Source organism: Mirounga leonina, unplaced genomic scaffold (genome assembly GCF_011800145.1).
Source record: "Mirounga leonina isolate KUSES-001 unplaced genomic scaffold, KU_Mleo_1.0 Mir_150, whole genome shotgun sequence".
Lineage (NCBI taxonomy): Eukaryota > Metazoa > Chordata > Mammalia > Carnivora > Phocidae > Mirounga > Mirounga leonina.
The window spans coordinates 37,287,263-37,314,887 of NW_023270374.1; the positions used below are offsets into that span (position 1 = coordinate 37,287,263).

General features: G+C 37.6%; 1 protein-coding gene across 7 annotated transcripts in view; it reads left to right on the top strand.

The window, feature by feature from the left end:
- NCOA3 (nuclear receptor coactivator 3) overlaps window positions 1-27,625 on the top strand; it is a 132,419-nt gene that overhangs the window by 79,021 nt on the left and 25,773 nt on the right. For 6 of the 7 annotated variants that reach the window (XM_035006495.1, XM_035006499.1, XM_035006500.1 and 3 more), the window contains 6 exons: window positions 23,691-23,795; window positions 24,678-24,850; window positions 25,318-25,418; window positions 26,485-26,659; window positions 27,058-27,246; window positions 27,415-27,516. In XM_035006495.1, the coding sequence (XP_034862386.1) occupies window positions 23,710-23,795; window positions 24,678-24,850; window positions 25,318-25,418; window positions 26,485-26,659; window positions 27,058-27,246; window positions 27,415-27,516 (826 nt within the window). In that variant the 5' untranslated portion in view covers window positions 23,691-23,709. Of the gene's footprint in view, window positions 1-15,713; window positions 15,802-23,690; window positions 23,796-24,677; window positions 24,851-25,317; window positions 25,419-26,484; window positions 26,660-27,057; window positions 27,247-27,414; window positions 27,517-27,625 lie in introns of all 7 variants that reach the window. The other variant, XM_035006496.1, reaches the window with a different exon arrangement.

Genomic DNA, 27,625 nt, shown 5'->3' on the forward strand with positions numbered 1-27,625 from the left:
TTGACAGAGAGAGACAATGAGAGAGGGAACACAAGCAGGGGGAGTGGGAGAGGGAGTAGCAGGCTTCCTGCGGAGCAGGGAGCCCGATGCGGGGCTCGATCCCAGGACCCTGGGTTAATGACCTGAGCCGAAGGCAGACGCTTAATGACTGAGCCACTCAGGCACCCCATAAATGAAATTTCAATTTCATTTTTGTGTATTTTGTTGCAAGATTATTTTTTAAATATTTTTAATTTAAATTTATTTAAATATTTATTTAAAAATTTATTTAAATATTTATTTAATATTTAACAAATAAATTTGTTAAAGTTTTTAAATATAAACTTGACTTTAACTGCCCATGTACTAAATTTGCTTTTCCTGTAGAACTTCTTTAGAAAAAGTAAATTTTCTTACTGAAATAGCCCTCTTTTATTAGCTAATTTATTTTATCTTATACCAGTCATTTATTATTTATCACAGGATTAGCAATATGCGCTGCTATTTTCCTTACATAACTTTAAGTATAGTTTACATTCAGTAAAATTCACCAGCCTTACATTTATAATTTGCCGAGTTTTGACAAATGTAACCATTACCACAATCATGATATAAAACACTCCCACCATCCTCTGAAGTTCTTTTGTCCTTCTGTGCAGTCAGTCCCCTCCACTGAGATAGCTGGCAGCCCCTGGTCTGCTTTAAGTCGTTAGTTTTGCCTTTTCTGAATTTCATATATATGGTATTCCCGTTATGTATATAATGTACTTTTTGTAATTTTCCACCATCCTTGGATAATTCTGTTCTTTTTCTTTTTTTCTCTTTTTGCCTTTCAGTTTTGGAAGCTTGTATTGATCTTTAAGCTCACTAATTTTATTTTTTTCTTCCTCAGCTGTGTCCCGTCAGCTGATGAGCCCATCAAAGGCATTCATTTCTGTTAGTGTTTTTGATTTCTAATATTCCCATTTGCTGCTTTCTCAGTTTCCATCTCTCTGCTTACATTACCCATCTGTTCTTGCTTGCTGTCCACTTTTTCCATTAGAGTGCTTAGTATATTAATCATAATTAAAATCCCACAATTGGTTTCCAATTTTTTTTTAATGTTTTTAAAGAATCTGGCTTTTTTCCTGTTTACTAGCAAATTTTAGAGGTTTCTTTGGATATATCATCAAAATCTGCTTTCACTTACCAGCGCTCATGATTTCTCATTTAAGAATATAAGTGACCACATAAAAACTTGATATATGTTCATAGCAACATTATTTATAATAGCCAAAAAAGGGAAACAACTTAAATATCCATCAGCTGATGAATAAATAAAATGATAGTTCCATACAGTTAAGTATTCACAAATAAAAAGAAATGAACTACTGATATATGCTATAACATGGATGAATTTGAAAGGATTATATGAAGTGAAAGAAGCCAGTCACAAAGGACTAGATACTGTATGATTCCATTTGTATGAATTTTCCAAAATAGATGAATCATTAGAGACAAAGTAGATTAGTGGTCTCCCTGGGGTGGGGGAGAGGTGGTGTGAAGTGGGGGAAAATGGGATTAGGGGAGAGAACAGTAAGGAGTACTGGGCTTCTTTTTTGGGATAATGAAAACGTTCTAAAATTGATTGTGGTGATGATTGTACAACTCTGAATATATTAAAAGGCATTGATTGGATACTGCAAGTGTATGGTATATGAATTATATCTGTATGAAGCTGTGAAAGAATATACCTGATACATAGAATGTAAGATCTCTGTGCCGCCATAAAGGAATTTTCTGGAAAAATATTGTTACTTTTCTCACGGCACTGACCTCAGAAGGTTTGCTATCTATCCCAAACATTTCTGGGTTTCAAAAACAACACATTAATTGAAACCTCAAGGTTTTCTAAAACCTTATTCTGTCTTTGTTATAGTAGTCAGCCTCTAATTATAGGGCTTATGTTAATTCCAGCACCATATCTTTTTCATGTATCAAGAAAATATATGTCAGAGACTTTTAAAAAATTATTTATTTTAGAGAGAGAGAGTGCGTGAGTGGGGGGAGGAGGGAGAGAGAGAGAGAGAGAGAATGAATTCTCAGGCCGACTCCTTGCTGAGCGTGGAGCCGGATGCGAGGCTCAGTCCCAGGACCCTGAGGTCTTGACTTGAGCCAAAACCAAGAGTCGGATGCTCAAACGACTGAGCCACCCAGGGACCCATGTCAAAGACTTTCTTAAAAATTAATTCATTATATGTTAATAAAAAAAATTAATTCAAAGTCATACCCAGACCTATCTGCACTTTTCTATTTGTCCGTTAAGTGTTTATAAGGTGCTTATGGGCATCTTATAGTAGTACATCCGGAAATTTTGCTCTTAAGTGTGTAACATCCATTTAAAAAAGTACCCAGTGGGGCGCCTGGGTGGCTCAGTCGTTAAGCATCTGCCTTCGGCTCAGGTCACGGTCCCAGGGTCCTGGGATCGAGCCCCGCATCAGGCTCCCTGCTCGGCGGGAAGCCTGCTTCTCCCTCTCCCACTCCCCCTGCTTGTGTTCCCTCTCTCGCTGTGCCTCTCTCTCTGTCAAATAAATAAATAAAATCTTAAAAAAAAAAAATAAAGAAGTACACAGAAAGCCATAATTTTGGTGGATCTGCTGTTTTAGGGCTGATGAAGTGCTATGGTTATAAGCGGAAAAACCAAAGTTATTTTACTTTAGATAATCTGACCACACTTAGTCCCTTACCCCCTTTTTATTTTTTCTTTAGGTTTTTTACTTTTAAGAGGCTCCTTCTGGGGAAGGAGTATTTAAACTGTGGAGATTATATGATGATATGTAGGAGAATATTAAAAGCTTAAACATTTTAGGCGTGCCTGGGTGGCTCAGTTGGTTAAACATCTGCCTTTGGCTCAGGTCATGATCTTAGGGTCCTGGGATCCAGCCCCATGTCAGGCTCCCTGCTCAGTAGGGAGACTGCTTCTTCCTCTCCCTCTGCCCTTCCACCCCCACTGGTTCTCTCTCTCTCTAATAAATAAATAAATAAATAATCTTAAAAAAAAAAAAAGCTTAAGCATTTAAATTTAATGTTGATCAAACAACTTACTTTAAAAAGAAACTTTTTTGAGTGTAGGTTCCATACTATACAGAGATGCCCTTTTTTTTTACACTTTATTTATTTGTCAGAGAGAGAGAGAGGGAGAGAGCACAAGCAGGGGAAATGGCAGGCAGAGGGAGAAGCAGGCAGGGAGCCTGATGTGGGACTTGATACCAGGACTTTGGGATCATGACCTGAGCCAAAGGCAGACGTTTAACTGACTGAGCCACCCAGGCGCTCCAATAGTTGTATTAAAGCCAAAGACTGAATGTTAAGCTGGTTTGCTTTAGATGAGGCTTTCAGAATATGTAGAGAAAATTGTTAAAATTTTAAGATCCATCTTTGACTTGAACAACAAACTGAACTGCACTAAATTCAGTCACTGTTTTTTTGTTCTTGGTGAAAATGGATGGAGATAAGGTTTTAGTAGTTGTTTATAGTCAAGTCTCATAAAAAGGGCAGTTTTATTGGATTTTTGGAAAATATAGACATAAAAAAATTTGTCACATTGGTAATAACATAGCTCATGTAGTACTTAATTTTGTAACTTAATTAAGAAATATAATTGGTGTAAATATCAGCTCAGCGATCTAGAAAGTGAACTGCTGTACAAATAGTCCATTTTATACCACTGTTATAAATGGCCCTATCATATGCCAAACTCTCAGAGTAATTACTTTCTTATGATTCTGTCTTTGTTTCCAAAACCTGTTTTAATAAGAATGTTTTTGAATCTGTGTAATATTTAACATATAAAGCCTGCGTTATTTTGAAGTTGATACTGAAAACCTCTAAACTTCTGACCTTGAGTAGAATTTGGTATGTATAACCATTACATGCAGCTGCTGGATTCAGAATTGCCTTTTCTGGGACTCTGCTTTGTGAAAAATAATGTGTATTGGACATGAGTGTATGGCAGCTGACATTTATCAAGGATAACAGGAGCCTTACTCATTTTCACATTTTAAAGTAACTTTGAAAGCTTTGCATGTGCACACATGCTCAACATATGTTCCTAAGATTTAAATACATTTTTCATCATGTATCAATGAAACCAAATTTCAGTCTTTAATGAGCTTCAACGTTAAACTTACTCTGTGTGAGTACACAAACATCTAAAGATCAGCTGTGTAGGATATTTAATTCACTTCCACAGAATTTTATCTTTCATACTTTAAAATTATTACGAGTGAAAATGTACCTGCTTGTATTCAGGGTAGCAGTCTTGTTATGTAATGTGTTATTTGGCATTTCTTTCATTCCCCTACTATAAAATTTGGCCCTAATGTAGAAAACTGGATTATAGAAATTATTTTTTTTCTTATCAATGGTATATTGCTCTTCTGTTTGAAAAGATTTTTATGGAGCTAGTTATTTTACTGGAGGGTGACATAAATAAATTGGGATTGCGTGATTTTTAGTCTTTGTTCTTAGCCTTTTAAAATTTTCTTTAAAGATAGATTGTGATAATAAAAAGAATTCTAAAATAAAACTGCAAAATTCATAATGTGTTGGCAAACTTGTTAATTAAAATAACACCTTTAAATGGTTGGTATGGGTTTCAGACACTGCAGCCCTTCAATATATTGATACGCAGATCACACTGACTTGCTGCAAGGTAATAGGAGACATGCTTTGACTTCTGCAGATAAATTGGCCATACATAGCTGTAATCCTACTGTCTTTTCGTTTCCAGATGTGATTGAATAGTATAAGGCCTTTGATACCTAGGTCCTGGGTAATAAGTTGAAACTTAATTTTTTGTGTGTATGTGAGTTTTTACTTGGGCTTTTGATAAGCCTCTTTTGTGGTATGAAGGTACCATGTAAATTCTGGACGTTTTATTACTTAAAAAGCTCTGCCTGAATTTGAAATATAAGAAGGCTGAGTTCCATTTTTCCCCCCATTTTCCTTTTGGCAGTTAATAAGGCAGTCATTTTATTTATTTTTTTATTTTATTTTATTTTTTATTTTTTTTAAAGATTTTATTTATTTGACAGAGAGAGATAGCGAGAGCAGGAACACAAGCAGGGGGAGTGGGAGAGGGAGAAGCAGGCTTCCTGCCGAGCAGGGAGCCCGATGTGGGACTCGATCCTGGGACCCCGGGATCATGACCTGAGCCGAAGGCAGACACTTAATGACTGAGCCACCCAGGCGCCCAGGAAGTCATTTTATTAAGAGTGATAAATAGTAAAAAGAATTTTAAATTTAGACTAGTTAAATTGCCAGTGTCTTTACATTTTAAAAAAATGCAAAGCAATTATGAATTTTAACAAGAGTTTTCAAAGAAATCATCCTTAATCACTTGTGACCTAAGTGCCCTTACTGTTTCTACAGATTCTTTTCATACAGAAATGCACCATATTAGAGAGTTTTAAAGAAAATACTTGAGGGACGCCTAGCTGGCTCACTTAGTAGATCATGTGGCTCTTGATCTCGGGGTCATGAATTTGAGCCCCACGTTGAATATAGAGATCACTTAAAAATAAAGTCTTTGAAAAAATAAAGAAAATACTTGAAATGTTTCCATAAGAACAGTTTAAAACTACTACCAAAACTTTATTTGTAGATATTAGTATCTTTGAGAATTTAGTACTTTCCAAAAGACATCTCTTTATAATCCCCTCCTAGGTACCAAGGTTTAGGCAATTTGCAAAAGTTCTTCAGCCAGTGTGGGAATTAGAAAACCAGTACATTTCCTGAATTCATGTGGGTTGTAAATGTAGTTACTTTATAATCACAGAGGCAAAATTCTGTTTTTTTTAATAACCTTGGTTCTGTCTGTAAATCATGAGATTCTTTAGGGAGCCATTTGTTAAGACTTCCATGTGCTCAGATAAGCTTTGTTTTGGTCTATGGTTTTAATTATTTCAGCAACCTTGTAAAGATGTAGTATGTCCTGGGGCGCCTGGGTGGCTCATTCGGGTAAGTGTCTGACTGTAGATTTTGGCGCAGATCATGATCATATAGGGCTCAGTGGTGGGCATGGTGCCTGCTTAAGATTTCCTCTCTCCCTCTGCCTCTCTCTCACCCCTCTGCCTCTCTTAAAAAAAAAAAAAAAAAAAAAAGACTGGTATGTCCATTTTAGAGAATAAGAAAGAGCTTCAGAGACTTAAATTTGGTGATACTATGCTGGGGCTTAGATCAGCTCTGAAGTCTTTTCCTTTTATTTCACTGTGCTGCGTTCGATTTGAATTCATCAGTTTTCTTATCCACTTCACTGATTGTGTTTGTGTGTGTGTGTGTGTGTTGTGTTGTGTTGTGTGTGTTTAGGAATTAATTCTTTATTTAGAGTTTTCAGATATGGATTTAAGCATCCCGTGCTAAGTTAGGATATTTGGTGCTCGCATAATGGGTGATACTATCTCTCTTTTTATACTTTATATTTTATGAAGGTTTGTAATCCAGTCTTTTCATAACGATTTATTGTTTTCATTTATTTTTTTCATGGCTGTCAAATTTTTATCTCTTAAGGATCATAAGCATTTGTTTTAAACTTACTTAAAGATTTCATTTTATTGGGTGGTGAATTCATCTTCCAGTATTGATGAATTTCTTGGTCAACTTTCTTAGTTCTGTTTTCACATACACTTGGGAATTTTCATTTACAATTTGCATCTTAAATGGGAAATTTAGTTTTCCTTTTGTTCATTTGGTGCTCTCCATGTGACCCCTTCTCCCTGGCTTGGTACCCCTAGCTCTGTTTTTGTTGCCTTCTCCCATATCCACTCTACCTTTAGTCTAGGTCCAGGACTCCAGTCTGAAATATTCTTGCAATATTAGAGAGATGATGATTCGTCTACACTGCAGGTTGTAGTATGATGTGATCAGTAACTTGTTATTGATGATCATAGCTTCTCTTCACCTTCTTTTCAGCAATTTTTTGGTTTGGTTTTTACCTATGAGCCTTGCTTTTGGTCCTGTTACCTTGTGCATGATTGGATTTCCTTAAAAAGCAGTTGCTACTTTCTGGTCCTGAAATTCAGTGGGTTCATGGAGTCATCAATTCATTACTGTATGTTTGCTCTGTGTTTTGGTCCACAGACATATTTGTTATGTTTGAGCATTTCTGTGTCTTCCAAAATTAATAAAAAATACGTACTTTATTTGTCATTATTATATTTAGAGCAGAGGGGAAGAGTGGTTGGTTGAGAGCAGTAGTCCATGATGTCATCTTATCAGAAAGTCCTGTACTTTAAAAAAATTTTTTATTAATTTTTAAATTTTAATTCCAGCATAGTTAACATAAGTGTTATGTTAGTTTCAGATGTACAATATGGTGATTCAACAATTCTGTACACGGGTCAGTGCTCATCGTGATAAGTGTACTCTTAATCCCATCACCTATTTCACCCACCCCCCTACCCACCTCCCCTTTGGTTTCTTGGTTTCTCTCTCTTTCTCTCTCTTTGCTTTCCTTTGTCCATTTGTTTTGTTTCTTAAATTCCACATATGAGTGAAATCATATGGTATTTGTCTTTCTCTGACTTATTTCGCTTAGAATTATGCTCTCTAGCTCCATCCATGTTGTTGCAAATGGCAAGATGTAATTTTTTTTTTTTTAAGATTTCATTTACTTATTTTAGAGAGAGTGCAAGAGCGAGTGGGGGGTGGTGCAGAGGGAGAAGGAGGGAGAGAATCTCAGGCAGACTGTGTGCCGAGTGTGAAGCCCAGTGTGGGGCTTGATCCCACAACCTTGAGATCATGACCTGAGCTGAAACCGAGTCGGACGTCTAACTGACTGAGCCACGCAGGCGCCCCAAGATTTCATTCTTTTTTATGGCTGAATAGTATTTCGTCGTACACATACACACACCCCACGTCGTCTTTATCCATTCATTTATTGATGGACACTTGGGCTGCTTCTGTAATTTGGCTGTTGTAAATAATGCTGCAATAAACATAGGGGTGCATGTAACCTTGTGAATTAGTGTTCTTTTATTTTTATGGGTAAATTACCCAGAAGTGCAATTAGTGGATCATATGGTATGGTAGTTAGTTTTTAACTTTTTGAGGAACCTCCATACTGTTCTTCCACAGTGGCTGCACCAGTTTGCATTCCCATCAACAGTGCACTAGGGTTCCTTTTTTCCCACATCCTCACCAACACTTGTTTCTTGTGTTTTTGATTTTAGCCATTCTGACAGGTGTGAGGTGATCTCCATTGTGGTTTGAGTTGCTTTTCCCTGATGATGATTGATGTTGAGCGTCTGTTCATGTGTCTGTTGGCCATGTTTAGGTCTTCTTTGGAGATATGTCTGTTCATGTCTTCTGCCCATTTTTTAATTGGGTTATTTGTTTTTCATTTTGAGTTAAGTTCTTTATATATTTTGGATACTAACCCTTTATCAGATACGTCCTTTGCAGATATCTTCTCCTATTCAGTACGTTGTCTCTGGTTTTGTTGATTGCTTCATTTCCTTTGGTGTGCAGAAGCTTTTTATTTTGATGTAGTCAGGAAGTCCTGTTCTTTTGATTTTACAACCTGGCTTATTTATATAGGCTTGCAGATAGTAGATACTGAAATATTTATTATATGAATGTGAAGAGGATCTTGGAGAAGCCATACCAGTTTCAGACCTTCAATCCCAATCTTAATCTTAGTACAGTGGTTCTCAGAAGTGTGGTTCATGGTCCTCTGGGAGTCCCTGAGAACTCTTACAGAGTCCACACAGTTAAAACTATTTTCACAATAACCCATTATTTACCATTTTCATTCTTTTGATGTTTGCACTGATGCAGATACAGTGGTCCCGAAAACTACTGGCACCTTAGCTTCAGTCAAGGCAGTACTGCTACAGACTATCCTAGTGGTCATTATATACTTTACTTTCCCACACTTGGAGTTAAAGGAAACAAACAAAGCAGCATTTCTCACTTAGGATTGTCCTGCATGAGGCAGCAAAATTTGCTCATTTCATTAAATCTTGACTCTTGAGTACTGTACTTTAAAAATTCTGTCTAGTGAGAATGGAAAATAAGCAGAAAGCGCTCTGCCTACCATGGTTATCCTGGGGAAGGGCCCTTGTGTGATTGGTTTGGGTACTGAACTAGCCACTTTTTTCATGGAATACCATTTTTACTTGAAAGAACAGCCAGCAAGCTCTGGTTATTGAAACCTGAGCATTTCACAGATAGTTTCTTGAAACCGAGCAAGATGAACCTATTACTTCAAGGAAAACCTCTGTTGGTATTTGTTGACAGTGATAAAATTTGAGTTCTCAAGTGAAAATTGTAATGTTGCTAAATTTGAATCTGCCACCATGAGTGTAACCGCTTCTCAGTACTTAAAGACTTTCAAGATGAGATGCATGGTGATATTAATACGGAGTTTTTGATATTGTATCATGAAATATATCAGTATTTTAAAATCTGCTTGATCAGTGAACTGATACGTTAAAATGACAATGTTTGATGTTACAAAATCATTCATGGGTAGAAGATTTGCTCAGAGTGTAAGCTAGGGGAGTATATTTTAATGTAATAGCATGAAAGTTGATCAGTAGTTTCAGATTTCACTTTGCAACTAACCTTTAAGAAAGTACTTACTGCTTGTTGAGTTTTAGCATAATACCAAGGAAAATTATCTACAGTTTGCAAAAGGCTATTGCGATAGTCCTTTTTAAAAATAAGTACATGTCTCTGAGGCTGGATTTTCTTCATGTTTTTGTCACATTAACATATTGCAACATACTGAATGGAGAAGTAGATAAGCAAATCCAGGTATCTTCTTTAAATCAGACATAAGATTTGTAAAAATGTAGAAACAATACCACCTCTCTGTTTTGTTTCAGAAAATTTGTTTTCCATAAAATTGTGAAATTGTTAACACAATGCGCTTGTTTTAAAATGAATTAATATTTCAAATATTTATAAGGTTAATTTTGAATATGGTAGCTATTGATAGGTATAACCCACATAACAAAGGCTGTTTGGCGTTCCCAGTTTTTAAGAGGTAAAGGAATCCCGGTATCGAAACGGTTGAGATCACTGATGTAGTGAATTTGGTTGGAACTCCAGAGGCATTTGACCTAAGCCTTTCACCCTGCTTGTGTATACTGGTTGTTTTGATGCACATCGGAATTCTGCTGTAGCTGTCCCTGCTCCGACCTCCTTACACAGGAGGGACTGTCTCTGCTCTGACCTCCTTACACAGGAGGGGCTGTCTCTGCTCCGACCTCCTTACACAGGAGGGGCTGTCTCTGCTCCGACCTCCTTACACAGGAAGGGGGCCACAGCTAACTAGTACGGTTTGGCCATTTTCAAGGACATGCAGTTGTCATGTACCCTGAATCTTTCTTTTAGGAGTGAGATCCAGATTGACTGCCGAAGGTTAGGACTTTGAACACTTGTCTAACATGGTGTGCCGTATCTGATACGCAGTTGTTCCTGCTTTTGAATTAACAGGTCAGCTATTAATTTCCAGTGGGAACCTTTCATAGCACATAGTACATTTTGTGGTACTCTATTTATTAGTTTGTTGATTATGGACCCTTGTCACTAGCTTATTGAAGGCAAAAAACTCTGTCTGTTTTGGCCAGCAGTTTATCCCAAGCACATGGCATGGGGAATGCAGTCTCCTTTGTTTATGTATGTGGACAACACTCAGTATGTTGAAGAATGACCAGTTAAAGACTTTTTTTCCCCTCTAGTTTTATTGAGAAATAATTGACACACACCACTGTATAGGTTTATGGTATACAGCTAGATGGTTTGATTTACGTGTATTATGAGATCAGTACAGTTGGTTCTGCTAACACCCATTTTCTCCTGTAGATACAATAAAAAGAAAAGAAAAGAAAAAATTCTTAGGAGCTACTCTCTCTCTCTGTTTTTTTTAAAGATTTTATTTATTTGACACAGAGAGAGAGCACAAGCAGGGGAAGCGGCAGAGGGAGAGGGAGAAGGAGACTCCCCGCTGAGCAGGGAGCCTGACAAGGCGCTCCATCCCAGGACCCTGGGATCGTGACCTGAGCGAAGGCAGACGCTTAACCGACTGAGCCACCCAGGTGCCCCAGGAGCTACTCTCTTAACCACTTTCCTATATATCACACAGCGGTGTTAGCTGTAGTCATCCTGTTGTATATTACATCCCTAGTGCTTAGTGACCACTCTTCAGATGTTTGCTGGTGGGTTTGGGTTTTAACCAATTTAGGTGTATGCCTGGTTTTACAGGAGTTCATAATTAAATTTTTGCCTCTAATGTTCTTCAACAATAACGAGGTGTCCCCAGTCTTCATTTACTAGACACATGTAGGCTGGTTTTGTGAAATACAAAAAGCTCTTTAAAGTCATGAATCATGAAACTGACCTTTGAAAAGCAGTGGAGGAAAAAAAAAAACAACCAAGCTATGTTTTACTTAAATTATTTAAGTGATGCTCTTTTTGTCCTATTCTTCAGTATTTTACATTCTTTCTTGCTGCAAATTTCTTTTCTGGTTACAATCATGATCTAGAAGACAGATTTTTAGCTCCACATAGTAGTAGTATAGTAGCTATATTTTGACGGGTATTTAGGGAGGCAGTTGAGGCTTTTGTTCAATTAGACTTTGGTACTTTTTAACATTTCTACCAGTGTTACCCTACCTTCAACAGGTAAAGGATGTTAAGAGTGCTTTCTTATTTTCTTTTTTTACTTTGATATATATGTTCTCCTTCAGTATTTGTATTTTTGTCATCCTGAAATTGATAATGACTTAAAGATTTATTTGAAGAGATAAATTCTGTTACCAGATGTATAACTTCTAGGAATATGGAAATGTTATTTTTAAAAAACGACTCTTTTGAATTTAAAGTTATTTAGGCTAGGAGTGGAATTATAATCAGTGAAGAGTAATATGCTGTGAGGTCAGAAAAAGAAAAAAGGCAGTGGAAACAGCACGCAAGGACTGAGCTACAGACTAACCTGCAGTAAAGATGATGACCCATTCAGGAAGTCATGAGTCAGACTTGCCATGTTGTGTTGCTAGCGTTAGAGAACATCTGCTCCAGTGTCTTTGCTTTTATTAAATATTTTTTTTATTTTTAAGTCATCTCTACACCCAAAGTGGGGCTCAAACTCACAACCCCGAGACCACGAGTCGCATGCTCTCTGACTGAGCCCGCCAGGTGCCCCTCCTTTGTTATTGCTTTTAAAGAAGGAAATCTAGCTAAGATGGGTTTTACCCTTGATACATCTCTCTCTCTTCCACCTTCAGTATTTTTCTTCGAAAAATTAATTCAAGTTGCTTTATCAACTTTTCATTTCCACATTGTTAATTTTTATAATGTTAGTGTCACAGGTAAACCCTCTGTAGCTACTTCATGTTTTTGATATTTGATATCGGTGGACAGGGCTACCTTCAGTACTGTAGGGGGAGTGTCTTGTTACTTTTAAGTTTTTCACTCTGCAGTACTCCGGTTCAGGAGTATCAGTGCTGCCCATGACTTACGGTTCCCATTCCCTGTAGCATTCATGGTGTGCCTGCTGCTACTTCCTGTTGCAGCTTTCTTTACCAGGTGGCTAATGTCCACTCTTAAGTATCAACATTTCTTTTAGTATCATTTTTTCTTCTCTGAGGCAGATGGAAAGAATGGGTTAGGAGAGAATGGGGCACATGCTGTGATCATCCCCCCCCTTTACATCTTTATTGCCTATTTATTGAATCTGTATCAGATTTTATTCCCACGCTCTGCACATGCTTCTCTAACCCTTATCTTTTTTTTTTTTAATTAATTTATTTATTATTTGAGAGAGAGAGAATGAGAGACAGAGAGCATGAGAGGGAAGAAGGCCAGAGGGAGAAGCAGACTCCCTGCTGAGCAGGGAGCCCGATGTGGGACTCGATCCCGGGACTCCAGGATCATGACCTGAGCCGAAGGCAGTCGCTTAACCAACTGAGCCACCCAGGCGTCCCTAACCCTTGTTTATCTTAATCCAGTGCTTTACCACTTACCTCGAGGGGGCTAAAAACTTTGTTTCTCACTTGTTCCTCTTTCTCTGCTGCTTATATTTTCATTATATGCCAAGAGAAAACCTTAGATATAGTTTTGATGTAGAGATATTTACATCTATCAAGGAAAAATTAAACCACAAATCCAGAAGTAAAAAGAGATCATAAAGAACCACCACTGTGTGCTTTTACCTAGTACCTTTGAAGGTTTGTTGATACCCTCTTTAGAAAATCTTCTAAAATATGCCTCCTTATTCTTATGTCTTTTAATCTTAAGAAGACAGATAGCTGTTACAGTAATTTGTTCTCTTTTCATGGTTTTAATGGCTACTAGCTATGTCTCACCACACTATTTCAGTGGGAGAATGTTTTGAATTCCAGTCAGCTACCTGTAAGTTTAGAATAGCCTGAATAGTCCTGGCTAATTTGTTTTTTGTCTGAAACCTTTTAATTTGTTGCCATATGGGATATTTGTAGCTATTTGTCTTTCAACAGAGAGCAAATCTGAATCTTTGTTCTTGGTATTGAGGGATTACCATTATTCCCTTTGTCAGTTGCTTGCTTTGTATTGCTTTTCATGCTCACATTAAACATATGCATATGTGAGGTGTGATTATTACCAGATTTTACAGGTGATAGGCTTTTTAAAGGTGACACAAGTTTACCTTTTAGTGAAATTGAGATTCTGCTCTTGAGTTTGATTCCAGCAAAGCCCCATTGTCTTTTCATTATGTCATAGTAAATCAGCTGAAGGATTCAAACGTTTGAGTTTTTTTTTTTTTAAAGATTTTATTTATTTGAGAGAGAGAATGAGAGAGAGAGAGAGAGAGCCCATGAGAGGGGGGAGGGTCAGAGGGAGAAGCGGACTCCCCGCTGGGCAGGGAGCCCGACGTGGGACTCGATCCCGGGACTCCAGGATCTTGACCCGAGCTGAAGGCAGAGGCTTAACCAACTGAGCCACCCAGGCGCTCCTACTCTTATCTTTTAAAAACTTCTTCATGACCTCAGCAAACATCTATTTATTTATTTAAAGATTTTATTTATTTATTTGAGAGAGAGAATGAGAGAGAGAGAGAGAGAGCACACGAGAGGGGGGAGGGTCAGAGGGAGAAGCAGGCTTCCCGCCAAGCAGGGAGCCCGATGCGGGACTCGATTCCGGGACTCCAGGATCATGACCTGAGCCGAAGGCAGCCGCCCAACCAACTGAGCCACCCAGGGGCCCGGGTTTTGTTTTGATAGGCAGCTTGGAGCCACTGTATTTGTTGGAGAGGGAACACTCAAGTGAAAAATGACGTGTCAAAAAGAAGCAAAACTGCAGGCTCTTCTTGCATCTTCTCTGTATTTTAAGGAAGATTGTTGAGTTGGTGAAAAGTACAGCTAAGGGGATGGTAAAGAAAAGGAGAGCTGGAGTTGGAAAAGGAACCGGGAGAATGGTGGGTAGTAGCAGGAAAAAAGAAAGAGGAAGGAGTTTGTAATGAAACAGTCTTGTACAATTTTTTTTAAAGTTTAAGAAAAAAGTTTGTTTGTTTATGTAAGTAAGTAATCTCTACACCCAGCGTGGGGCTTTGAACTCACAACCACGAGATCAAGAGTTGCATGCTCCTCTGACTGAGCCAGCCAGGTGCCCCTTATATGAGTTTTTTTTTTTTTTTTATAATGGTTTAGAGCTTACAGTGTAGAAAGTGGAGACAGAAAAGAGAACAGGAGTAGAGTGCAGTGTGTAAAACAGTGTAGTAGAAGTGTGAAAAGTGCATCAGGATAAAGAAGGAAAAACTTTCTCTAATTGGGAGAGTTTGAATGGTTTCATCAGAGGTGACAGTTGAACGTAATCTTGAAGGATGAGTAGGAGTATTCTAGATATTAGGAGATTTAAAAAGGAATGACTTAGGGCGCCTGGGTGGCTCAGTTGGTTAAGCGACTGCCTTCGGCTCAGGTCATGATCCTGGAGTCCCGGGATCGAGTCCCGCATCCGGCTCCCTGCTCAGCAGGGAGTCTGCTTCTCCCCCTGACCTTCCTCCTTCTCATGCTCTCTGTCTTTCATTCTCTCTCTCTCAAATAAATAAATAAAATCTTAAAAAAAAAAAAAGGAATGACTTAAACAGGAAATAATTCAGTGATCATCCTTTGTCAGAATCTCTTAGCATAGGTCATTTGGGAGGCTGCTGCTGGTGGTAGTGGCCGTGCTGAGGAAGAATGGACTGATGGTATGTTTAGAATGAAACTCAGGTGTGGAGGGATTCAGTGCGTTAAATTGTAGGATCCAGTGTTACCTTTAAAATAAGGAATTACCTAGCTAGTTAGTATGCTGTCAGGAGAGTAATTTGATTTAGATGGAAGTGGCTTGCTTAACTCCCTCTGCACAGTGTGTATTTGTGAACTTCAACTCGGTTGCTTCTGTAGAGGTTGAGAAGTCTCTTGGCAACAAGCTTCCAGTTGCAACTAACATCTGCTTTGGCTAATTGGTATGCCCAGTTCTGGTAGCAGAGCCTCTGGGGGGTTTGTGTTTGAATTCAGCTTCATCAGGTTTAAACTGGAACATAAATGTGAAGGGGCTTTGGGGTCAGCCTGTTGATTGAGAATGAAAAGGCAAGACATACAAAGGGAGAATAGAGAATGAAACCTGTGGATAAAATAGCTGTTAATTTACATTTGGATGCTTTTTGGCTTAATTTGTATATTAAAAATGGGATGTTTTACTCTGGTGTTCTCTGCTATCCCCTTTTCAAGTTTGCTGGCATTATAAACTAAAGAAGACTGAGGAGAAGAATGACCAGGACCTAAGGATAATCCATTTTTGGCATAAGTCTGCACCAAGGTAGTTTATTGTAGACACTGCTCATCTGCTTTTTCTCTTTAAAAAACAACTGTAGGCTCGTGGTTTCCTATCATCTGTGTTCCCATGACACTTTATGCAGTGCCTTCATTTTAACACTTACCAAATTATGTTGTTACAATTGTTTATGCTTTCTTCTTCTGCTAACTTGAGAGTCGTAGCAGTGTATGGTATCATTCATCTCTCTTTCCTGGACCTAAAATGGTTCTGGCCATGCAAATGTTTGAGCTGAAATAGAATTAAATTGAAAAATGGATTGCATTAGGTGGTTTATACTTGATCCTACTAAATAGACATAACAGATTATCAGCAACAAAACAAGAGGATATTGCCAGTTAGTTTTTATTTGAAACTTTCTCATTTCTGTCTTTGTCTCCTTTCAGCTCTTACCCTGTTTACCAGAGTTGAATTAAAACATAAAAGTAGGGGTGCCTGGGTGACTCAGTTGGTTGGGTGTCTGCCTTTGGCTCAGGTCATGATCCCAGGGTCCTGGGATCGAGCCCTGCATCGGGAAGCCTGCTTCTCCCTCTCCCACTCCCCCTGCTTGTGTTCCCTCTCTCGCTGTATCTCTCTGTGTAAATTAAATAAATAAAATCTTAAAAAAAAAAAAAAGAAAACAAAAGTAGGAGACAATCACTGGAAGAGACATCTAGTTGATGAGAAAGCTTTCATAGTGGTTCCATGTTTACCCCGCCCTGGCTACACCCCATGGTCTCTTAAACACACACAGGTTATACTTCCCTCAGTTCTTTAGTCTTTTCCTCTCTGGTGCTGGTTCTCTTGGAGCTGTACCACAGATTGAAGTAAAACCTTTAATTTGATATTTTAGAAATACAGTTTTGTAGGATTAAGGCTTTAACTAGTGGTGACTATATACTAAATTGTGTTGAGTAAGAGTGTCAACTTGGAACTTGAATTTTGGGTAGTGCTTTTATATATGAATGTCTCATAATTTTTCCCAGTGGTAATTTTTTTTCCTAATTGGATTGAGCAGTCTTTGCTTTTACATAGAGCTTCAAGTGGTTTTCAGTAAATCATTTCAAATCCACAGTTGTTGTTTGAAAATTTTCCTCAAGTTACTGTGATTCTCAGGACATACCAGAAACACTCCCTAATTAGCATTATTTAATCATACCTTGTGTAAGTCAGCCAAACAAGCCTGAGAAATTAAATTACTAGTGGGATAGTCAAAGTTTTTGGCCCCAGCATTTAATCTTAGAAAACCCAAGGCTAAAAAGACTTGACACACTTTTTCAGGGTATAGCTCATGCATTTCTGATCTTAAGTTTTCTTCTTGCTGTGTTAGCCGGTGACTGTTATTCATCTCAAGTGGAAGTAAGGATCATGGTTAATATTAGACCACCTCAGAGGGCAGTTTATCTGGTGACTTATAGAGTAGTGGTTAGTTTTTAGGAGCTTGAGGGGAATAGCAGCATTAGTACCTGCTGGGTTTGAGTGGCTCCTTGCCTCTATCCCTGGTACTCTGCATACCCCCCAACTCTGAATGTACAGCTGCTCTGTGTTCTTACTGATGAGTTGAGAAATTTTCTGGTTAACTGGTTGGAGGTGGTGTGATTTAAAAGTATAAATGGTTTATTTTTGGTGAGGAATAAAATGCCCAAGGAACATTTGATATATATTTTATTGGTTATAAAGTTCTGAGTCCCAGTTCTGCCATCTGGTATCTGTGTGTGACCCAGTGGAAAGTTACTTAGCTATTTCCTTATCTATAAAATGGGAATAGTAATGCATACTTTGGAGAGTCATTGTGAGAAATTACATAGAACATGTTATGCCCAGCACTGTATGGCCACAAAAGTTATCCCCTTCCCTTTCCCTTATTAATGTAGGAAAAGTAAAATATTTTATTTATTTATTTTTAAATTTTTAATTTTAAAAAAATTTTTCAATTTATTTTTATTTTTTTAGCTTTTATTTATTTATTTGACAGAGAGACACAGCGAGAGAGGGAACACAAGCAGGGGGAGTGGGAGAGGGAGAAGCAGGCTTCCCGCAGAGCAGGGAGCCCGATGTGGGGCTCGATCCCAGGACCCTGGGATCATGACTTGAGCCGAAGGCAGATGCTTAATGACTGAGCCACCCAGGCACCCCAAAAGTAAAATATTTTAGTTGGTCTCTGTGCCATCTGAGATTTACTGAGTAACCTATCTCCTCTCCGTTTTGGATTTTGGCATCACATGGCACCCCCCCCCCCCGTCCTATGCACAGCCCCCCACCATGGGCATTAGCATTGTTGATTGGTGTCTTTTCCTTTTGGACAGGAGTACTTCCTGCATCCTTGTCCATCTGGCTAGTTTGTCGTACACAATCAGTATTTTTTTCTCGTATATTAACTGCAGATAACCCAAACGAAAGCTAGTTGATGCTGTTCAGTCATATACCAACATTTTCATGACTTTTGAGCTGGCAGGTATAATTCTTTTCTGCTTTTTAGCCAGAATTAGTTTAGGAATGTTCATTTTTTAGCAGTTTAACTTGTATTCTGAGCATGTCTAAGCTTAAACATGTACCATAGCTTGTTGTGTATAGAAAGGCCTGTAGTATTTATATAAGGAATTCTAACCAATTCCTGTTAAGATTTTTTCATTTTAAATCCGATTTTTCCAAATAATATAGCAGTAGGTAACATTAGATTTTGATAGCATTGAAAGTTATTCTAAATTGCTACTATCTATATTTGAAGTAAATTGCATAGAATATCTTGCTTAAATGTAATCTTAAAGTGTGCGTTGTTGTATCAGTATATTGAAGTAGATAGCACAGAACTCTTTAGTAGAAACCTTTTAGAAAAAGAAAAAAAATGTAAAACGGCCCAAGGATCTAGACGGCTGAGTTCACACGGAAATGAATATATTTTGGGCCCTTGGATTCTGATTCAATAAGTTCTCCACTCTAGTCCTTTTCTTTCTTTCTCTCTCTTTTTAAAAAAATATTTACTTATTTAGAGTGAACATGAGCTGGGGGTAGGGGTAGAGGGAGAGGGAGAAGCAGGCTCCCCACTGAGCAGGGAGCCTGACCGGGGCTTGATCCCAGGACCCTGAGATCATGACCCGAGGCAAAGGCAGATTCTTACCCAGCTGAGCCACCCAAGTGCTCCTCTAGTCTTTTTTTATACTGTGGTGTCATGGGCTTGAAAAAACTGTGATTGGATTGTATTCTACCTGGAAGTGTAGTTGAGGTGTATCTCTAGTTTTATAATCACTTGGGGGACGTCTCTTCATTCGCAACTTCAGAATATATCTGCAAGTCATTATTGGATTTATGAGGTGATTTCAAGAGTACAGATTACTGGGGGGGGCAGATATATATTGTGGTCTTTTTTTTTTTTTTTTTTAAAGATTTTATTTATTTGACAGAGAGATAGCAAGAGCAGGAACACAAGCAAGGGGAGTGGGAGAGGGAGAAGCAGGCTTCCCGCAGAGCAGGGATCCCAATGCGGGGCTTGATCCCAGGACCCTGGGATCATGACCTGAGCCAAAGGCAGACGCTTAACGACTGAGCCATCTAGGCGCCCCTATATTGTGGTCTTAATTCTCTACTGTGTAGGTGATCTTTAATTGTAAGGAGTCAGACTGTAGAAGGGGGTTAATATTCATAGACTGTTCTTATAATCAAAGACACTGTGAGACTCTTGTGCTATATTATTTCCCCTTTGAATATGGATTTTACCAGCTCCATATATCCTCTAAACTAGATGGGTTGTAATTTAAGATAAAAATGTAAGCTGTACAGTTACTGATTTATGTTTCTTTTAGAATTTTTTTGGAAGAATGATCTATTCATGGGCCTAGTGTGTAATCCGTTCTCCCCTTGCACCCTGATTATTGACTACTGACTGAAAATGGTCTAGATTTATGTGTGTATGCTAGGCATTTACCTTTCATACCTTAAAAAGAATAATTTACCAAGCTAGATAATATATCCTCTCAGGTAGATATAGTTTGAGTCCATCTCTGCCAGTGAGAAGCAGGCAGCAGACTGGGCAAATAAAACAAATGCTATTTACAATTTTTATGTTTATAACAAAGATTAATACCAAATAAACAGAAAACTGTAAAGTATGTCATAGTCATTTGTGCTCAGGAATAATTGTATTAGTTATTGTATATACTGAAACTTATTTTTTGCACAGAAATACTAGTTTTCATTTTCATGTTGAACATTTTCTTTATCCTAATGAAATTTAGGAGATGCATTTGCTGTATTTTTTTTTCGTTGTTGTATGGTATTTTATCATTCATTCTTGGAAGTCCTGTGGTCTTCCAGGTGTTGCGCAATAAATGTGACTTGGTGTCAAGGTTCATATCTGAGTAACAACTAGGCAAGAAATTGGCAAACCTGTTCTTTAAAAAAAAAAAAAAAGAGAATGATACTTCCATGGTTTTACATTAGAATTTTGTGTTAATACATTTGTGGATAATTACCTTTGTTACTAGAGATCAGAGGATTCTGTAAAAGAGTAAATTTGGTACCACATAGACTACACAGTCGTATGCACATTATAGCTTCTTGTTACGCCAAATCAAGAGAAGGAGTCACATACGTATATATGGACACATTTGACCTACTTATATTTCTCTACATGCACATAAAAATTGATGTAACGTGAATGACTTGTATGCCTTTCTGGTTTAGACTGGTAATTGTGATTATTGATTTCTTCCATACTAAGAGATTGTCATGGTTTTTCATTCTCTACTGATGTAATTTATGCCTTTAAAACTCATTTTGGTGACATCCTGTATCAAGTGTAGAAGTGAAAAATTTAAAAAGTTTGAACTATTATATAGTTTAGAATGAAGGGAATTCCAAAGTATGACTTAATAAGTTGAATGTTCCATTTATTCAATATTTATTCAAGACATTTATTGACCACTTATTAAATGCTAGGCACCTTCAACTGTACTGGAGATTCAGCTTAATATTTAATAGCAAAGTAAGGTGAAATAATACTGAGACTCTGGAATAAATTATGTCTTTCAAATTAAAGAAATGCTATTTGTTCACCAAATAGTTTGCCATTCAGTTTTGGGGATTCAGTTTATGTTTGATATCAAAGTAAGGAAATAATATTCAGGATGTGGAATAGATTATATTTTTAAAGTAAAGAAATGTTACTATTCACTGGATGGTTTGCCACTCAATTTAAAAATAACTTTGTGAATGAAGCAAGTATAAAACCAGGTGTGTATTGAGACGTAGCTAAAATTATTTTTTTGTACTTAAGGACTCACCGTTTTTAAATATGAAAATTGGAAATCAAAACTGAACATACTTTAAAACTTTTTTATTTGGAAATAATTTTAAACTTAAAAGTTGCAAGAAAAAGAACAGTACAAAGAATTAAAAAATTTTTCTTCTGCCAAGATTCACCCTTTGTCAATATCTTGCTGCCCTCCTTTCTCCTCTCTTCTTCCTCTCCCTCTTCTTTGCTTCTCTTTCTGTTCCTTTTTTCACTCACTTAAAATGTGTATAAATCCCATCCCTCCACCACTGGGGGGTCATTTGCATATATAATGGTCCATTTACTGTAAATATTAAGAATAAGGATAGCCTCTTTTTAAAAAAATATTTTATTTATTTATTTGACACACAGAGAGAGACAGTGAGAGAGGGAACACAAACAGGGGGAGTGGGAGAGGGAGAAGCAGGCTTCCCGCTGAGCAGGGAGCCCGATGCGGGGCTCGATCCTAGGACCCTGGAACCATATCCTGAGCCGAAGGCAGACGCCCAACGACTGAGCCACCCAGGCGCCCAAAGGATAGCCTCTTAAATAAACACGTACAGAACTCAAGTAAATTTCACATTGATAAAATATTCTTATCGTCCATATTCTAATTTTGTCAGTTGATCCATTAATGTCCTTTATAGCACTTCCCCCATCTAGGACAGAATCCAGTATGGGATCAAATACCCATTTGTCATTTCTTTTTAGCTTTCTTTAATCTGGAATATTTACAGATTTTGTCTTTTATGAGATTGTCATTTTTGAAGAATACGGTATTTCTGGCATTGTGGGATCTGGGTATGTTTCAAAATCATAATATTGAGCCACTATTTTTTTTTTTTTTTAATTGATTTATTTTAGAGAGAGGGAGAGAGTGTGTATGCCCATGCAGGCCCAGGGGCAGAGGGAGAGGGAGAGACTCCCAAGCGACTCCCTGCTGAATGCAGAGCCCGAATGGGGCTCCATCTCACAACCCTGAGATCATGACCTGAGCTGAAATCAAGAGTCTGTCGCTCGACCCACTGACCCACTTAGGCACCCCATATTGAGCCACTGTATATCAAAGATATGTTAAGTTCTTTTCTCTCCTTTTCTTGGAAACATCTCAGCTTTTCAGCTTTTACATTTTACTATCAAAATTACAGGTAGAATGAATTTTGTTGGTATTTAATTCATACCTACAGCATATGTAAAGGTGATGTCATAATCTAGAGCTCTTGGTTAACGATCATGTGGTTTTGATTTTTTAAAAGCTGCATATTTAAGTTTCGTTGATTTTGAATTTTTGTCTCCTTTCCTGGTATTATTTTGCCACCTAGTGGAAATTTATATCCTTCACTACATGTCTAAAAATCTAGATGGACTGCAAGATGCATTTTAACATACTCAGAAAAAAGTAGTTTGGAAAGTTTGAACTTCTTGATGGACTTGGAATTCTTTAGAACAATGATTGTCTTCCTAAACAAGAGTTTAGGACAAATAAAGTTCTTAGTAAGTGAAGGCTTAGTAGAGGTCTTAAAATTATGAGCTGTTGAATGTTAAAACCTGTTTTTGTTTCAACAAGAAACACCCTACATTTATTTTCTTTATCATTGAAATCTTAACCAAAACATATTACATTTCCATCAGTTAATATTAAGATAATTCTTGCTATGTGGATCTTATCAAAAGCCCTTCTCCCCCCCCTGAGCTTTTTTTTGTGTACGTCTTCTCTCCAGGCCTAACATAGTGGAGTTTATGTGTTATTTACACATTCCAGGTTTATTTTGAAGTCACAGAAGAACAACACTGTGGGTAACAAATACTCATGAAATGGTTTAAAGGAAAACCATGTGGTACCTTGAAAATAGCCTGAAAACAATTTAGATTTTTATCATTTGAAGACTCCTTACCAAATGACAAGATAAGCTCTAATTTGTGCTTTCTTGGGTAAAAATAAAATGTAAGTTTTTTTTTTCCCCCAAAGATTTTATTTTTGGATTTTATTTTTAAGTAATCTCCACACCCAGTGTTGGGGCTCAAACTCACAACCTCGAGATCAAGAGTCACCTTCTCTACTGACTGAGCCAGTCAGATGCCCCCCAGGATTTCATCACGTGGAGAGTTGGCGGTCTTTTCTTCTTGTTATTAAATATGAAGAAGATGCCTTCCTTATCCTTTGTAGTATTTAACATACACATTTTTAGTAGGATTTGAGAAACATTTTAGTCTTGGAGTTGGACGTTCTGCATAATTAAACTGGAATGTGAACTCGACATTGTCTTCAGAATACGAATTTATAATAAAGAATATTAAGAATTATCTAACCATGGGGATGCCTGGGTGGCTCAGTCGATTAGGTGTCTGCCTTTGGCTCAGGTCATGATCTCAGGGTCCTGGGATTGATCCCTGCGGGCTCCCTGCTCAGTGAGGCGTTTGCTTGTCCCTCCCTCTGCTGCTCCCCCTGCTCTTGCTGTCTCTCTGTCTCTCTCTCAAATAAGTAAAATCTGAAAAAAAAAAGTATTATCTAACCATGTAGGGAGTGTAGTTCTGTATTACAAAATTAAGCCACTCAAGCATACAGCAGCTTTATAGAGTCATGGATATTTTATAATATTTTCATCTTATCATTATTCTTTCTTAGTTGCTGATGTATAGTCACGATGAGCGGATTAGGAGAAAACTCCTTGGATCCACTGGCCCCTGATTCCCGAAAACGCAAATTGCCATGTGATACTCCAGGACAAGGGTAGGCAGTGTATTTCCAGATGCTTCACCAAAGGCTCCTCCCCCTACCGTTATATTTTTGCTTAAAGATAGCATTCAGCTTTCTGTTATATATATTCTCTGGTTATATATTTTTTTGTCTTTGCTTAAATAATATGATTTCGCTTTGTACTAAGTAGTGTGGCATAGTGATCAGATGGACATCCTTATGATGCAATAGAAATTTTGTTGCTGATTCAGATAGAAGCAAGAATCTTATACTAACACCTTTGATACGGCCGTTATCAAGCATTTCTTAGTGGAGGTAGTAGGAGTTAGGAATAGATAATTAAGATTATCACAAGTAAGACTCTTTGAATTCCTGTAGGAAAATGTTAAGTTGGTATTTTGGCATTTGTGGGGTTTCATCATTCTTTTCCTGAATGAAGTTCAAAGTTTAAAAAATAGAAATCAGATACTTCATTTTATGCAGTGATACTCTAGCCTTTTTAGTATTTGCCAAGGTCAATATGACTTGAGTTTTAATGTAATTGTTGCAAAGTAAAAAAATGACCTGTAAGCCATAAAACCTTGTCATTAATAAGTAGCTAACACTGTTTTCCTTATTATTTGGTGTTTTACTGTCTCTATGAGGTAAAGACTATGTATCCTCATTTTCTGGATGACGAAACTGAGACTAAGTCTGCCCAAGACCACCAGGCTAACAAAGAGGTGGACTTGAATTTAGGTTTGCCTGAATGAATTTCTGCTCTGTTGTACTACTTCTTCAAGACAAGGTTTTGATGGTTTCTTTTGGCTGAATTTAATTTGTTCCGATACGAAGGTACTGATGTTGTATAGAGACTGGTTCTGCTCGCTGCTCTTTTGTGATGGGTATATTCATGACCTCCCCCTTCTCTCTCAGTTTTACCTGCAGTGGTGAAAAGTGGAGACGGGAGCAGGAGAGTAAATATATTGAAGAATTGGCTGAACTGATATCTGCTAATCTTAGTGATATTGACAATTTCAATGTCAAACCAGATAAATGTGCAATTTTAAAGGAAACAGTAAGACAGATACGTCAAATAAAAGAGCAAGGTAATACAAAGTAAGAAAAACACTCAAGTCTGATTTTCAGGAGGAACTTGTTAACTGTGTTTACATTTGTCTTTTTGCTTCCTTGTTGCTCATTGGTGGACCACTGCTAATTGAACCTAGCCTGTGTGGGACTGAACAGATGAGTTGACCAGCTTTACTCTTTGAGAAAGTTAATAGAGAAGTAGATAGAGGCTTGTTTCCTCACCCTGTCATGTGTTAGCTTCCTTTCAGGAAGCCATGGATAGTACATGTAGTAGTGAAGGAAAATTGAGGGCATCTTCTGCCCTCCTCGGTAAATGCTAAGTTTTAACCTTTAAAAATTATAGCATTGCTTTCTTATCAGGAAATGTAATATATGTGCATGTGTATGCCCGCGTGTGTGTCTTTGTTCTGGGCACTGTGTGAAGGTGAGTTTGATCTGTAACTGACACATACGCTATTTGTAGTACTGCCTTGTGTCTTTTCAGGAAAAACTATTTCTAATGATGATGATGTTCAGAAAGCTGATGTGTCCTCTACAGGACAGGGAGTTATTGATAAAGACTCCTTAGGGCCACTTTTACTTCAGGCAAGTATATTATACTTTTGAGGAATTTTTAAGACTTACTATATACACTTTCGTTTCCTTAAATAGGTTTGATTTACCTGTAGCACCTATAGCATGTTTCTCTTACTTTAAAGTAGGAGTTGGGAGCAGGGAGGCTCTTCATAACGTGCACCTGTTAACTTTTCTTCGTTGTTTCAACTAGTTTATTCCAACTACTTTTTAGTTGATCAGATCAGCTTAGTTCTTTGTAAATTTTCATTAGGGAGTCGTGTAGTGCCTATAGCTTGACTTGGTATCAAGTGGATAAACAGATGCTAAGGATGATTTTCTTACTTTTAAAGCTCTTTTCAAGATGTAATTCTTCAAAAACTAGATTAGACAGTGATTCAGATTTTATGTTGACTGTAGTTATCTTTTTTCCCGAGTTCTTTTTATTTTTTATAAAACCTTATAATAATTGTGCTAATGTCAGTAGAAATGGTAAATGGTAGCTGATAATTCTGGTGGTTGTTAAATCAACAGTAGTTTTAAAAATTTCTGTTTAGTACTAAGTCTGGTGTCTTAATAGGCTAAGCCTGCCATAACAAAATATCACAGATTGGGTGGCTTAAACAACAGAAATTCCTTTCTTTTTTAAGAGCGAGAGAGCAGGGGAGGGACAGAGGGCGAGGAAAAGAGAGAGAATCTTAAGCAGGTGTGGATCCTGATGCGGGGCTCGATCTTAAGACCCTGAGATCATGACCTGAGCCGAAATCAAGAGTTGGACACTTGACTGACTGAGCCACCCAGGCACTCCCAGAAATTTATTTCTTAAAGTTCTGGAGGCTGGAAGTCCAAGATCAAGTGTTGGCAGGCTTGGTTTCTCCTGAGACCTTTTTCCTTGGCTTGTAGATGGTTGCCTTTTCCGTACGTCTTCACATAATCTTTCTCTGTGTATATGCATCCTTAGTGTCTCTTTTCTTATATATGAACGTCAGTCCTATTGGATTAGAGCCCTGTTCTTATGAGGGTTAGGGCTTCAGCATGTCAATTTTGGTGGGGTTACAGTTCAGTCCATAATAGCCAATATTAACATATCCCACTATAGGCATTGGATGGTTTCCTGTTTGTGGTGAATCGTGATGGAAACATTGTATTTGTGTCAGAAAATGTCACACAGTATCTGCAATATAAGCAAGAGGACCTGGTTAACACAAGTGTCTACAATATCTTGCATGAAGAAGACAGAAAGGATTTCCTTAAAAACTTACCAAAATCTACAGGTAGTCTTTTAATGTGTATTTTCTAAATAAGTTAAAAAAATTTATCTTTTTGACCATTTCTTAGAAAACTGAATGTACATTTTGGGAAGTAAAGTGATCAGCCTTGTGCAGAAAGGCAGGTGGTTGGTTAATAGCAAAGCTTTCATATATGACCTCGGTGAATTTAGAATTTGGTACACATTTATATGGGGCCAAAATATATAGCGAATTACAAAATGGTGAGATTTCTGTTGAAATGGAGGTTATTCCAATATTAGATATATTGCCACTGCGAAATGTCTGTGTAGAAGTTACTGTGGAAAACTTAGTAATGAGAAAATACAGCTTAAATTCTTGATGATAGTCATAGATGGAGTTGCCAGCTTTTTAAAAAACTTCTTTTCTTTTGTTTTCCAAAGTTAATGGAGTTTCCTGGACAAATGAGACCCAGAGACAAAAAAGCCATACATTTAATTGCCGTATGCTGATGAAAACACCGCATGATATTCTGGAAGACATAAACACTGGTCCTGAAATGCGCCAGAGATACGAAACAATGCAGTGCTTTGCCCTGTCTCAGCCTCGAGCCATGATGGAGGAAGGGGAAGGTAAGATTGACCACATGTTTGAGATATCTGCCAAACAGTGGACAAATTTGTAGTTCTGTGATTTCCATTGTTGTATTCATTTAGTGAATTCCACATCCTTGGTTGCCTATTGAATAGACTTGTCCAAAAGTTAAGTATAATCCTTACCTGGTTAAATTTTTATTATAGATTTGCAATCCTGTATGATCTGTGTAGCACGCCGCATTACTACAGGAGAAAGAGCATTTCCCTCAAACCCTGAGAGCTTTATTACTAGACATGATCTTTCAGGTAAACGCTTGGTGTATGTGTGTGTGTATACATTTTGTTCATTGGAGAGTTTTTATAAAAGTTAACTATTTCTATCGCCTGCACTATGATGTAAGTGCCTACACCCACT